At 36.9% G+C, this 15139-nt stretch overlaps 2 protein-coding genes and 1 pseudogene across 8 annotated transcripts; all 3 read right to left on the bottom strand.

Moving 5' to 3' along the window:
• Nucleotides 1-1761: 1761 nt before the first annotated feature.
• On the bottom strand, nt 1762-3734 carry LOC137738148 (uncharacterized). The gene is made up of 6 exons (XM_088682612.1): nt 3666-3734; nt 3431-3560; nt 3069-3238; nt 2643-2933; nt 2150-2314; nt 1762-2083 (listed from the first exon to the last, which is right to left on the bottom strand). The coding sequence occupies exons 1-6, from the start codon at nt 3691-3693 to the stop codon at nt 1923-1925; spliced, it is 945 nt and encodes a 314-aa protein (XP_088538738.1). The 5' UTR covers nt 3694-3734; the 3' UTR covers nt 1762-1922.
• Nucleotides 3735-6457: 2723 nt separating this feature from the next.
• Nucleotides 6458-9970, bottom strand: LOC137736222 (uncharacterized; annotated as a pseudogene). Its single transcript, XR_015955261.1, has 6 exons — nt 9924-9970; nt 9470-9631; nt 9078-9365; nt 8662-8829; nt 8112-8185; nt 6458-7517 (listed from the first exon to the last, which is right to left on the bottom strand). The product of XR_015955261.1 is annotated as an uncharacterized LOC137736222 (transcript).
• A 305-nt stretch (nt 9971-10275) lies between these two features.
• On the bottom strand, nt 10276-12987 carry LOC137738146 (MATH domain and coiled-coil domain-containing protein At3g58210). 6 transcript variants are annotated; one of them, XM_088682608.1, is made up of 8 exons: nt 12787-12987; nt 12624-12723; nt 12368-12467; nt 12133-12262; nt 11723-11892; nt 11297-11588; nt 10760-10923; nt 10276-10690 (listed from the first exon to the last, which is right to left on the bottom strand). In XM_088682608.1, exons 3-8 carry the CDS (start codon nt 12393-12395, stop codon nt 10536-10538), a joined length of 939 nt encoding a protein of 312 aa, XP_088538734.1. In that variant the 5' UTR covers nt 12396-12467; nt 12624-12723; nt 12787-12987; the 3' UTR covers nt 10276-10535. The 6 variants fall into 6 exon arrangements, with proteins under 6 accessions (XP_088538734.1, XP_088538735.1, XP_088538736.1 ...); XM_088682609.1 differs by having other exon boundaries at nt 10760-10813; nt 10883-10923; nt 12624-12985; XM_088682610.1 differs by lacking the exon at nt 12368-12467 and adding an exon at nt 12468-12563 and having other exon boundaries at nt 12787-12984.
• Between the last annotated feature and the right edge of the window lie 2152 nt (nt 12988-15139).

Genomic DNA, 15139 nt, shown 5'->3' with positions numbered 1-15139 from the left:
AAGTTTCAATCTACCCACTACCCATTTGTGCACAAAGTTTTTGGGCTAATGCCATCTCACCCCACATTCCAACTTTGATTCCTCCTCCACATAGTTGTAATTAAATGAAAATTTTGGCGGCGCCCATGTCTGAAAGAACAACTATATTGTGTACTCGAAAACAAAAGAAAAAAATTTGAGCTCAACTAATTGCATGCCCTGTACCCACCTTGTCCGTGTATATATATACAATATATGTATACTGATATGTTCATGCATGCATAATGGTCTTTGCTCCTTTGTTTCCTTGATTTGCCTAGGTATGCAGGAAACTAATATCCACATATTAATCACACTAGTGGCTAGGTATGCAGGAAACTAATATCCAAAGCCAAAGATTAATCACACTAGTGGCTAGGTATCCAGGAAACTAATATCCAAAGATTAATCACATTAGTTGAGACAACTGGAATATAGAAACAAACAAATTGAACAAACAAACATTAGTTATTTAGTTGAGACAAAGATTAATCACACTAGTGGCTACCAATACCATTAATTAAAAAATAATTCTCTTATAATTAAAAAATAATATATATATAATATTTATTTCTATTCGGTATGGGAATACCGAAAAAATGGAGATGTAATCCCGAATCCCATACCGAAAATTTCGGTTTGGTTCGGGATGACATACCGAAATTTTCGGGAATTTTGGTTTGGGATTTTTTTGATTTGGGATCGGGATTTTTTCGGTTTGGTTTGGGATTTTTGGGATTTTTTTCCAGCCCTAGTATGATCAATGCACTAGAAAACTCTAGTGATGGCATAAGTCGGCAACCATGCCTATAAATATGTATGCATATGTGTTGTTAATCAAGTAACCAACCGACCTAGAAGAAGCAACCAACCAAGTGAGAGTGAGAACTAGGAGTAGTCTTGTGAGGAGTGTGAGTGGTCTAGAGTTTGTCTCTAGAAAGTGAGTGTCATTACTTCTAGAGTGTCTTTGAGAGTTCGTGTGTTGTAATATTTTGTGTGTGTAATACAAGTAATTTGTTTACTTGTGTTGTTTCTCCAACACTTGTGTTAGAGTTGTGTACTCTAATTTTTTTTCTCCAACAGCATGGACGCAAATCTTCAATCGTATTCATAGGTCGATTAACATCATTTTAACAATATCCGAAACCCAATACAAGCTGACTATAGTGCTTCCGCAATCACATGGACAGTGACCTCTACCTCCACTATGCAAGTATCCTTCACCAGAAACCCCTTGCTTGCCTTTTTTTCTTTTTTTTTCTTTTTTTTTCTTTTTTTTTTTTTTCTTTTTCTTTTTTTTTTTTTTTTTTTGGGAAAACCTCGGCGGTACGAGGTACCCCTTGCTTGCCTGATTGAATTTGTCCAGTTTAAGGAACGTAGACCAGCCCCAATCCGGAATAAAGGCACTAAACCAGTGATCATCTACACAGAAAAAATAAACCCTCATGTTATACGGCATCATATACAACTAAACACTCAAGAGTACCAGGCCGATCTTTTACCTTCTTTAAACTCATGCATGCATTCTTGACCATTGATAGACACACTCCATTTCCTGTTCTTCATTCTTTTACAAACAAAGACGTCCGCTCCAAATACACAGTGATCATCTACAAGGGTTGCCTATTTATTAGTCTTAACTGACCTCACACGACGAGGTTAAATGTTAAAAAATGTGCATGCCAATGGCTCAATATGTTTAACGCATAACATACTTAAAAAGAAGAAAAGCAGCCTTCCAAATTGCAAAAATCACAAACTTCAGCCAAAATTAATTATACCCTTCAATCACAAGTCATTTGGTGAACAAGGATCTTAGCACTATGGTGTACCCACACCTAGACGGTGCTTTTACAACATCATGGAAAGTGACAAGGTTTTTAGCAAAACATACGACGTGCCAACTACAGTGCAGTTGCAGTTCCATGGACAGTGACCTCTGCCTCCACTATGCAAGCATCCTTCACCAAAAACCCGTTGCCTGCCTGATTCAAAGTGTCCACCGAAATGAACTTAGACCAGCCCCAACTCGGATTTGAGGTACTGAACCAGTCGCAGTCGTTAACTACACATAATACACACTGATGTTATGAAGGATGCATACAATTAAACACTGGAATAGGATCTTTACCTTTAAAGCACTCATATCTGGCATGCATTTGATCTACAATGCGCAGGGAATACTCCGCAAATACTTTGGAACCAGGAATTTTTTCGGGATCATCCAATCCCAAGTAAAGAGAAATATGAGTACCCTTTCCAAGGCTTTTTCCCTTGGGATAGAGAATTATCTTCCGGCAACATTAGGAAGGCTATGATGACTTTTTATTACATCTGTCGTTATTTGGGATGGGACCCAATTCACCTCACATCTTTGGGATTGAATTAAAAGCGCAAACTCCTACATGGGAAGCTAAATTTCAACAAGTTTTGCAATGATCAACCACATCTAGTGCGAAAGTTAGGTAGTTAAAATTGCATATATAGTTTGAAACTCAAAAATCATATCCTTTTGTTATCATGCAGGTAAAACAGGATGAGTGATAAGAAATTATGACTCTATGAGTGATAAGAGATTATACAGTGCATTAAAAATTAAAAATTGTCTTATTGAGGGTATTAATATAAAGGGCCTAGCAGAGATACCATTTCCGTTCTCCAGCATTCAGTACCTAACTTTGAAAGGTTCTCAACCTTCCAAACATGCTTGCACTTAACAGCATCCTTGATCTTCGAGATTGACTCTCCTTTGCCAGCTCTTCTTTCCTTACAAACAAAGACCTCAGCTCCAATCACACAATTATCATCAATGACATATCCATTGGAAGGATTAGTAAACGATGTAAGAGTGATAAGCTTATCAAATCCCGAATAAAGCATCATCTCATGGAAACATTTTTCCTTTTTATTGGCATCTATGGAATAAGCAAGGTTAAAAATAATGATCAGAAAATGAGCAGGGAGCATTGCAATTTTCAAACAAGAAAATTTTCCGGTCTATAAATATGACCACTTGATGGGAATTAACTTTTGAAGTAGGTAAAATGTACCTTGAATAACCAGGAACATGCCTTTATTCTGATCAAGCAAAAAGAACCTGAAATCAACATATACTTCACATCCATTCTGAAGTGACTTAGCTCCAACCATTTCCAAGTAAACGGAGATATGGCCTTCCACATTTTTCTTCTTGTTTCCATTCGGGTAGAGCACTAGTTTCCTGAGAGCAAACATACAGTATGGCTAACATTTTTTTTACCCGCTTATACAGAACATGAAATACGAAACGCATAATTGCATTATAAAAACAGAAAATGTCATAGAACAATGTCAGACAGTGAGGGTGAAACATAAGTTTGCAGAAGATGATATTAAACTCAAACTTTAGTAGATGATATAATGAGGGATTTACCATTTGTATCCTCCAACTTCAAATTCTCCCGACTCATATTCGTCCTCTAAATTTTTGGTTAGCAATGAAAACGACCTGATTTTTAGAATGTAATGAGTTGGAGGTGAATCTGAATATGATGTCGAAAACCCTAAAACAAAATAATGTTGATGCAAGCATATATCAGGCATCTATGACATACAACAATATCCTGAAATCTGAAAACCGGTAATATAAAGCAGATAAAGTATCTAACCATTTTGTTGAAAGGGATAACAAGCCATGGTAATAAAATTGAAATTGATTAACAAACTGTTAAAGCTAAAGAGATATCTTTTGCTTCAAGAGGAGCTTCTATATATAAGAGTAATGCTAGGGAGAGATTTTGCATTAAAGAAGGAAGTACGACCATCCAATGGAGAGATTTTTTACTGTACTCGAACAAAGGATAGTACGCCACATGTCAGCATACATTTGAAGAAAAGAAAAAACTTTCCTCAAAGTGTATGTGACATACCATTAGCATAGTGAAAAATCTCTCCATGCAATGAGCTTGCTGCACATTAGACAAGATATGTCTTTTCATCTCTCTATACTGTACTCAATAGCTTCATACATTGTGCATACCTTGAATTTGGTAAAAATTGAAAGTGAAAAGATTGTATAAAGGAAGACACGTACATACTTTAGTCTTCAAACCATACAAAGGTCTTTCTTCAAATTCCCACACAAAGCACTCAAACCTTTCTTCCCAAGCACAATGAGGCAATATTCATGTCCATTAAAATGAAATTTTGAAACGTTGGATTAGCAACATAACTTGAACCTGAGGCACTGAACCAGTTATAATCTAGGCACTGCTTTGCGATAAAAGGAGAATACGAAAAGGTTCTCAGTTACTGCTGTTGCGATAATGGATTTAGGCACTTCTTTGCATCTCTGTTGAGAAATATTGGAAGCCAACTTCAACTTTTTCTTTTATGCTTTAGCTTTTTCCTTTTGCTTCGCTGTCAACTTTTTCTTTTTGTTTTTCTCCTTTTTTTCTTTCACTAATAGTCCTCTCTCCAATGAAAAGGTACGAGAACTTCATACCTAAGTTCAGATATCATTAAAGTTGTCACGCTCCAATCCCCAAGCATAACAAAAAACAAACTAATAGTTCAACAGCGTAGAAACCTTTCATTTTACTTTGTTGTGCACCTAACCATAGGGTTAGACTGCCTACGTAAACTGTGAAGCGATCAAGCCAATCATAGTTCATCATTTTGTCAATTGAAAGTTCTGAGAATTTTGAAGCTCATTGATCCCAGATCCAACCAGAAATTTCTGGGAATTTTCTGTCATTGCAGCCCAAAACCAAAACTATCTCATGTCATACCGAAGCTGAACTGGTACCAAACGGTTCCATACACCTTTGGTTCCACCCCCATACACAGTACCGTACCAGTACCAGAACTTTTTTCGATTTCAGTTTTGGTTTCACCTCTATCCCGAATCAAACCGTACTGTGCGCAGGCCTATCTGTGACAATAGAGCACCAATGCACATTGCCTCCATGCCGTCAAAATTGGCAGTGAGGAGGGAAGCGTCAATTTTTAGTATGTCAAGACTAAAATAATAACAAAGAAATATAAAATAAATGAAGATGTCAAATCGTTACATAAGCCATTAAATTTAAATTTGATGTTTTAAATTTAACATCTCTCTGGAAGATGCTCTAAGCATATCGAAGTCGATTGCCATTACATTCAAAAGAAAGTTAAATCCCAAACGATTCAAACTCATCATCCTCGCAACCATGATCAGCTTGCGGATGTTCTCTCCAAGACCCTACCCACGACTCAATTTCATCGACTTGTATCCAAGCTTGAAACAGTCAAATTCCTTGATCAGCTTGAGGTGGAGTATTAGAAGTCAACTTCAACTTTTTCTTTTTTGCTTTAACTTTTTCTTTTTGCTTTTCTCCTTTTGTCTATATCACTCATTGTCCAGTAATTTGGCCTTCAAAGACTCAATTTTTGGAATTTGTAGTGTTATGCAACTTTAGTCCCTAAATTCTAATAGAAGCAGCACCAGTTTTGAACACGACGCATCTTACCTGCAGCTTGGTCAAAGCTAAGGCTACCCATGATATGAAGAGGTTAGAAACAACAGTGTTGAATTTGTGTTTGCTGTTGAAAAATAAAAAGCTGCTATCCTTTTTGGTTTTTGCTCAGGAAATATTAACTCGTTAATTGACTGAGACAGAGAAGGAGCTTATCCTTGAAACTTGGTTTATTGATCTCCGGTATATTAGTTTTGCTTCCCTATTTTACACCCCTAAACACTACAAAAAAAAACCCCTTTTCAAACGAAATGATTTCATCAGGTCAAACACTATTTCGTCGCCCAGGGTTTTACCTGACGGACATTCGTCGGGCCAAGTTCATCGCACAAAACCCTTCGCTCAAACATTTGCTTGACAAAACTTTAATTTTTGTCGCTTGAAGTGCATTTACCAACTTAGCCTGATGAAGATAATGTACCCGACAAACTAGTCATTGGGCAATCAATTTTTAAAATAAATAAAAAATACATGCTCGACGAACGTATCATTGGGCAAAAGGTTTAATTTTTTTTAAACCATATTTAGATTAATTAATTAGCTTTAATTATATTAATCTACAAATCTAAAAATATATATAATATTAAAAAAAATTTTAATTATATATATATATTTTTTTTAACAAACGATAGTATTTACACTAAAGAGAGGGGTGGGTTTAGCCTCACAATATGCTAGCAATAATGTGGTTCAAATTCACCTTTAACGAGAATCGAACCTAATACCTCTCACATACAAGTGAGAGAAATAATACTAGACTATAGTACTAAGTGGCAATATTTAATTATATTAAAACTGAAATATTCGTGCAACAGTATGTAAAATATTCTAAACTAACTACCAGTGGGGTGGCTAGTAGGATGGCGGCTGAAGGTCATCAGAGGATCGGGGACGTGTGCCGCTTCTTCCCAAGCTTCTTCTTTCATGTGCGGTTCTTCTCACTCGTTGGCAACTTCTTCTATTGACTCGCTAACTCCATCTCCAACTGTTACAATCTGGAAAACGTCGTGCTTGGAAGCTGAAAGCTAGATGAAGAAGATCTCTTGAGGTCCCAAACCCAACCCGCTCATAGGCTGCGTAATTCTTTACCTTTCTACCGCCCAACCCCGTCCATCAGTAACTGTAGAGACACTTGTTAATGTTGGGCACTTTTAGGCTCACATGATGGTGTAGGTCGGGAAAGAAGCCACATAAAGCCCAAGGGAGATCAAAAAGCCCAAGGTTCAATGGGTTTAGGAGAGGATACTTCCAAGCACTAAAGCCAACCGCCTATAAGTTCAGCTTGACTAGGATATGTAATGAACTTTTTGACCTCCAGGGGCACGTGGGTAGGCTGATAGCTTTATGACACAAGTCTCCAAGGACATGCCTACCCAGAAGTCAACAAGGCCACATGACGGATCACATTTAGTGCCAAAGACCTAGGATGGGACGTAAAGTTCAACGCTCGAAGAGATGGGGTTGGATAACCAAGGCCGAGCAGGGTGCTCGACCCGCATCATTATGAAAGGACACGCACTCTCGACCAAACACATGTCACTTCACCGCCAAATGTCTAGTTGATAGGTGAAAATATGTTAGTATGCTAGGCTATGTAGGTGGCGCATTCAATGCCAAGTTGGGAAGACCAAGATTGTGGGGGAGGGGGGTTCATTGAGGGCCTATATAAAGGGGTGGGAACCTCCTGTATTGGGGTTGGACGACTGAAGGGTGAAAGAGTTCATATATTAGCCAAGCGCTATTTTCAGTCTTAAAATCTATATAATTTGAGCAACACATTGGATGTAGCCCAGTTTTGAGGGGTGAACCACTTAAATCTTTGAGTCCATGTCATTTTAGTCCATATCCTAATCCCACCAAAGGTTTAGTGTTTTAATTTATTAACCTGTAAATTTTGAGCGGTAGCAACACCTCTGGATCAGGTGCCAACTCCTCCATTGGCGTGTCAGGTTGTTGTTAGGAGATATTGGCGAAATGCTCGTCCTTCTTCTGCAACACAGAAGCCTACAAAAAAAAAAAAAATTAAAAAAAAAAAAAAACCAACTAAGATTATCGATCCATATTTTTTTAAATTTAATCATAATTTTTAAAATTTAAGTGAATGAATTTTGAAAATTTCCAGACAAAATGTAAACTCTAAACCCTAAGTCACCAAGAAAAAGGAGACTTGACTAATGAAATATTTAATGAATTTGGATTTGTCCGACAACATGGTTCGTCGGGTAAAGATACCTTCACCGGCGAATTGTTGTTCTGTCAGGCAAAAGTAATAAAAATAGGCGCCAACTTATTTCCCTTGGCGCATAAATTTTGTCTGATGAATTTACTTTGCTCGTCGAAATGTTTACATCACCTAAAAGCCTTTGATAAAAAAAAACAACTAAAACGTTGACCAGTTTTGCCCGACCAATGTTTTTATTCCATTGAGTAAAGGCGCTTTGCTCAATGAAATTTGGTTCGTCGGGCAAATGGTAATTTCTAGTATAGCAGGAATTTTTTTACTGTTTTACTATTTGGTTATAGTGCACTAGTAATTCCATGGACAATGACCTCTGCTTCCACAAAGCATGTATCCTTCAACACAAACCCCATGCCTACCTGATTGAAAAATCGCAGTGTAATGAATCTCCACCATCCCCACTCCGAATTTGAGGCACTGAACCAGTAATTTACTACAAGCACCAAAAGTTTTATAAGTTTACGAGTATCTTGGAATCTAACGCACAAAGACGTTACGAACTTTTCATAAAAATTAGAACTAAATGACCCTAAACAACAGATTAAATTGCTGTCTATGTATTATCGTCCTTTTAGTGTTACTCAAAACATTCAGTTGCTTTCTACTAGAAGCCCAACAAGAGTCAACATTTTGGCAACAACCAACCAAAAATTGTGAACATTTTCAGTGGGTTACAAGCATAAATTATCAACCGACTTTCCACTGAACTCAAGTTCAATAGTAAGCATCACCACGTTGTATCGTATGCCATCAAGATTCAAACGCCACGAAGAACTCGAGCGTCGTCGTCGTTCATGGGGTGAATTTCATAAGGGGACGGCAAACACCCTTAATTTTGAAGTTTATAACATTTTCATATCCTTATTTCCTCATATGATTATGTAGCAATAGGATTAAGTAAATCTTTACCTTTACCAAACTGATGCCTGGCATGCACCTGGTCTAGGAAGCGTAGGCTAAACTCTGCATATATTTTACAGCCAGGAGGAAGAGATTTTGGTTCGGCTAACGCCAAATAAAGAGCCAGATGGGCACCAACTCCATTGCCTTTTTAACCTGGGATAGAGCTGTATCTTCCTGCAAAACAACCAAAACATTTGCAAAACTTCTAGTTAAAGGGAATTGTTATTAGCACTCCAAAAATCTCATTTTACACTCCTCACAAATGGTATTTTTCTTTCTAATTATGGAAAGTTTGGAGTGCCAAATGAGATTTTTGGAGTGCTAATAACAATTTCCTAGTTAAACTGTGCTTAAGTTTCCGATGTCTTTGAGAGAAATTTATTACAGAGGGAGCGAAGTCTAACAAGTTTAGGGTTATATACCATTTCAGGTCTCCGGCAGTAAATACTTTTGAGTTGTAGGATTCGGCGTCTAGCCTTGAGAAGTTGTCAATCCTCCAAGTATTCTTGTACATAACAGGATCCTTTACCACATTGATAGACATTGTCCTTTGCCTGTGCTTCGCTCTTTAGAAACAAAGACCTCCGCTCCAAACACACAGGTGTCATCAATGAGGAATCCATTGGAAGCTTCAGTGAAAGCTTTGTGGGAGAGAAATTGATCGAACCCCGAATCGAGTTTCATCCCATGAAAGCGCCTTTCCTTTTGTTCTAAGAAATGCACGAGGAAAACATACAAGAAAATGAGACGATGCTTAGCAAATATGAGAACTATAAGCTTGTTGATTGTTTGAATTGAATGAAAGAAATAGTACCTTGAAAAACAAAGTAGTGGCTGTTGTTCTGAGCAAAAACAACCTGAAAACAGCATACACTTCCGAAGAAATCTGGGGGACATTTGTTCCTGGCATTACCAAGTAGGGAGAGGTTCTTTCACATTCATGTTCTTGTTTCCGTTTGGATAGAAAACCAGTTTCCTGCAGCAAAACAACAAATTATACTATTATAAATTAAGCAGCTCAAATAAGAAGAAAATACTAGTAATTGATGGAAAGTTAATGAAAAAAGAAATAGTAAGAATTTGTTCTTAGAAACTGAGACTTCTAAGTCCCTGGATTCATATTTCTCCAGTGAATTTTTGGAGAGCAATGAACCCAACTAGATTTTACTGTGTAATGAGTTGGTGGTGCATCCGAAATTGTTCTCAAAATCCCTGAAATAAATTTGTACATTAGTTACTGCTTTCAACTCCAACACACCCAGGCAAACAGATGGAGTATCTTACCATCTTGGTCATCGAAGTTAAGACTGGTCATGTTAATAAACTTAATTTTCCAATAATCGATTACAGATAAATCAGCCGGTTTTCAGTTCTAGAATCAAATATTTTTTCCCGCCTTTACAAGGAAAAGTTAAAGGTGTTATTCCTAACATGAAACCTTTAAAGATTGAATTGTTATGCTTTGCTTCAAACGGGTTGCCTTTGTTTCGTTGAAAAGGTTTCCATCACTTGCTTGTGGGTGCTTCGAAACACATTCTGCAATTTTAGTTCTTATGCAAAGGAACAATGTTTACGGTGTAGCATTGTCAAACAAGTTAAGGTTAGACTAACCAAACAAAGTTTTTAGCTAAACACAAGATAAGCTACTTTAAAATGACTGGTCAAGACTCGACATATGTCCCACAGGACAGATTTTTTAAGAAAACAGGTCCAATCAAGATACACTTCAATCACAAATCATTTGGTGGAAAGGATTGCAGCTCTAGGGTTCTACAGAACGCCACTTTTAGGACAAACCATATCGGAGATCCAGAACCACACTCGTATTCACAAGTCAATTAACATCATTTTCACAATATCCGAAACCAAATACAAGCTGACTATAGTCCTTCCGCAATTCCATGGATAGTGACCTCTGCCTCCACTATGCAAGTATCGTTCGACAGAAACCCCTTGTGTGCCTGATTGAAGGTTTCCAGTTTAAGGAACGTAGACCAACCCCAATCCCGAGTTGAGTTACTGAACCAGTTGTTAGCTGCACATAATACACCCTGATGTTATGAAGGATTCATACAATTAAACACTGAAATAGGACAATCTTTACCTATAAACCACTCATGTTTGGCATGCATTTGATCTACAATGCGCAGGGAAAACTCTGCAAATACTTTGGAATCAGTAACTTTTTCCGGATCATCCAATTCCAAGAAAAGAGAAATATGAGTACCCCTTCCATCGCCATTTCCCTCGGGATAGAGCAGTATCTTCCTGCAACATTGGAAGAATATGATGACTTTTTATTACATGTCTCTCGTTAATTGGGATGGGACCCTATTCACCTCACATCTTTGGGTTTGAATTAAAAGAGCAAAGTCCTACATTGGAAGCAAAAATTCAACATGTTTTACAGCGATCAACCACATCTAGTGCGAAAGTTGTGTAGTTAAAATTGCATATATAGTTTGAAACTCAAAAACCATATGCTTTTTTTTGGAGGAAAATTGACTTTAGCTAACAAGGGTGATTAGTAGTCTATTATCATGCGGGTAAAACAAGATGACTGATACGAGATTATACTGTGGATTAAAAATTAAAACTTCTCTTATTAAGGGCATTAATATAAAGGGCCTAGAAGAGATACCATTTTCGTTCTCCGGCAGTGAATGGTTCTGATTCGCAGCAGTCAGCACTCAACTTTGAAAAGTTCTCAACCTTCCAAACATGCTTGCACATAACACCAACCTCGATCATCGATATTGACTCTCCTTTGCCAGCTCTTCTTTCATTACAAACAAAGACCTCAGCTCCAATCACACAGGAATCATCAATGACATATCCATTGGAAGCATCAGTAAACGATTTAAGAGTGATAAGTTTATCAAATCCCAAATAACGCATCATCCCATGGAAACATAGTTCCTTTTTATTGGCATCTATGGAAGATGTAGGGTAAAAAATAATATCAGCAAATGAGCAGTGAGCATTGCAATTTGCAAACAAGAAAAATTGCCAGTCTATGAATATGTTCACCTGATGAGAATTAACTTTTTAAGTTGGTATAATGTACCTTGAAGAACCAGGAACGTGCCTTTATTCTGATCAAGCAAAAAGAACCTGAAATCAACATATACTTCGCATCCCGTCTGAAGTGAATCAGCTCCAACCATTTCCAAGTAAACAGAGATGTGGCCTTCCACATTTTTCTTCTTGTTCCCATTCGGGTAGAGCACTAGTTTCCTGGGAGCAAACATACAGTATGGGGCGTATGGCTAACATTTTTATTTTAACCAGCTTACACAGCACATGATACACGAAAACACATCATTGCATTACAGATGATATTAAACTAAAACTTTAATATGTGAGTGTGAAACATAAGTTTGAACAAGATGATGTCTGACAGTGAGTGTGAAACATAAGTTTGAACAAGATGATGTTAAACTAAAACTTTAGCAGATGATATAATTGGAGAGTTACCATTTGTATCCTCCAGCTTCAAATCCACCCGACTCATATTTGTCCGCAAAAATTTCGGTTAGCCATGAAAATGACCCGATTTTTAGAGTGTAATGAGTTGGAGCTGAATCTGAATACGATGTTGAAAACCCTGAAACAAAATAGTGTTGATGAAAGTGTATATCAGGCATCTCTGGCATATAACAATATCCTGAAATCTGAAAAACGCTAATATACAGCAGATAAGGTATCTAACCATTTTGTCGAAAGGGATTACAAGCCATGGCAATAAAATTGGAATTGATTAACAAACTGTTAAGGCTAAACAGTTGTCTTTTGCTTCAAGAGGAGCTTACCTATATATATAATGCCATTAGAGGAGGAAGTACGAGCATCCAATGAAAAAAATTTCAGTGTGCCCCGAATAGTGTGGTATGTCACATGTCATTACACTTTAAAAAAATAAATAAATAAAAAACTTCTCTCCAATTGTATGATGATATGTGACGTACCACTCCATGTTTCAAAAATCTCACCATACAACAAGCTTGCTGCAGATTGGACGATATGTGTCTTTTCATCTCTCTATACTGTACTCAATAGCTTCATACACTGGATACCTTGGATTTGGTAAATTTGAATGTGAAAAGATTGTATAAAGGAAGACGAGTATACCTTAATCTTCTAACCACACAAAGGTCTTTCTTCAAATTCCAATACAAAGCACTCAAATCTTGCTTCCCAAGCACAATGAGGCAATATTGATGGCCATTAAAATGAAAATTTGTAACTTTGAATTAGCAACATAACTAGAACCCGAGGCACTGAGCCAGATATCTAGAAGAATATGAAAAGGTTCTTCTCAGTGCTGTTGCGATAATAGATTTAGGGACTGGTTTGCAGCTCCATTTAGGGGATTTGAATCTCATCCGGATCCTCTTTGTGAGGATTCCTATCCATTCATCGTACATCGTGCGGTCAAAAATCATTTTAAATTTTTTTATATAAAATTGAACACAAATAGTACCTAACGATAGCTGACCGCAGAATATATAATGAACTGAAAAGATTTGAAAATCTCTAAGATCTTCATAAAAAAATTCGGAAAGAATCCTCATCCCTATTGAGAAATATTGGAAGCCAACTTCAACTTTTTCTTCTTTTCTTTAACTTTCTCTTTTTGCTTTGTTGTCAACTTTTTCTTTTTGCTTTTCTCCTTTTTTTTTCTTTAACTCATAGTTGTCACCTTAGGGTAGAGGTACGAGAACTTAACACTTAAGTTCTAATACTATTAAAGTTGTCACACTTTGATCTGGAGACATGATAAAAATAAACTAATAATTCAACAGCGTAAAAACCTTTTATTTTATTTTGTAGCTACTGTAGACATGTAAATTTCATTGCATAAAAATGATGCATCACAAAGCTCCACGTAGCATATGACTCATCACAAATAGACAAGTCATCAATAACATATGACACAAATCAAGCAAAGGAAGCTCAAAACTTCCCCGAAATTCGGCAAAAGGGGGGATTCTCTCCTTAAAATTGGCAAGGGGCCCAAATTGCTCCCAAAACCGGAAAGCAAGCTAAAACATATTCATAAAACAAGCAAGAATTGAAGATTGCTCACAAAATAGGCAACAAGGCCTATAGATTTCGGCCAAGTAAGGGAAAGTGGCTGAAAACAAGACACAAAACATGCCTAAATTCTCCCATGGATGTATCAAGACACAAATCAAAGCCAAATCCATCCAAAGTCTTTGAAGACTAATACGTTGTCAAAGCTCTCTTCAAAGAACGCACAACCAAAGTCGAAGCTTTCTTTCAACCAAAGCCGAAGCATTCCCTTGAAGAATCAACAAGCACTTATGCAGATTCTTTCAAGACTTTGTTGCAAGTTCAAAACTTGTAACGACGTTTGATTCAAGATCAAGTTGTCAAAGCCCTTGAATCAACGAAGTCCTACATCAACTCCACATTTGCAGCAACTTTGAGGTGAAGACTATCCACGCATTGTTTCAAGCTCAAAACTTGAAGTAATTGTTCTATCGTTCGTCCGAGATCAAGTCATCGCGACCCTTGGATCAGCAACCTACGCATCTACATCAAATTTGAAGACTGAATCAGAGGAAAATTGTAAACATAGATTGTAACCTACAAATTCAAATAAATACAAATCTACTTTGTACACATGTTCTCGTTTCATTCGTTACAGAATTTTCGTGTTTACAGCTACACCTAATCATAGGGTTAGACTGCCAATGTACCCTGTGAAGGGATTAAGCCAATTGTAGTTCACCATTTTGTTAATCTACAAAAATTTGTATTTGCAATGACTTCCAAAAATTCTCATGGCATTATCTAGTAGGGAGACATAGCGTTCTAGACAACTACCAAACAACTCACAATCAACAACAAATTACATTTCAATAACTCTGATTTGCACACAGTTTTCGCTTACACGTTTGTACGATCAAGCTCTATTCGAAAACACTAAGAGTGACCCAATACGGATTTTTAATGACTAATTATGAAAAATCAAACTTTGTAACTCTAAGATTAATAAAATAAATAAATTAAATTCCCGAAAATTTGAACCTAGGAGTCAATGAACCTATGTAGAAGATTTAATGAGCCTAATTGTTCAACAGGCCAAAATAACAATCACCCTCAAGTTGTTTTAACAGATTTCCACGAAAGATGGCTCAAGCCACTTTTATAAGAGAAGAGAGAGGGTTTTAACCGGTTCCTTTAGATCATCCATTTCCGAGTGGAGATAGAAATATGAGTACCCTTTCCTTTCTGATTTCCCTTAGGATAGAGCAGTAGCTTCCTGCAACAGCCATCACATGAAGAATAAGATTACATTTCAAGACATGAACATCCTACTTTAATTAAAACAACGGTTTTATACACATTGAAGAAAAAAATTAACAAAGGTGATTTAGCTCTATTATGATAGGAGGATAAGAGATTTGACGCTCGAGTAAGATTAACAACATTTTCTAAAAAAGGTTTTGATAAG

This window comes from Pyrus communis, chromosome 13 (assembly GCF_041283825.1).
Source record: "Pyrus communis isolate YQ-2024b chromosome 13, ASM4128382v1, whole genome shotgun sequence".
NCBI classification, from domain to species: domain Eukaryota; kingdom Viridiplantae; phylum Streptophyta; class Magnoliopsida; order Rosales; family Rosaceae; genus Pyrus; species Pyrus communis.
Note: the sequence above shows the minus strand (reverse complement) of the source record. Positions and strands in the feature narration are given on the sequence as shown.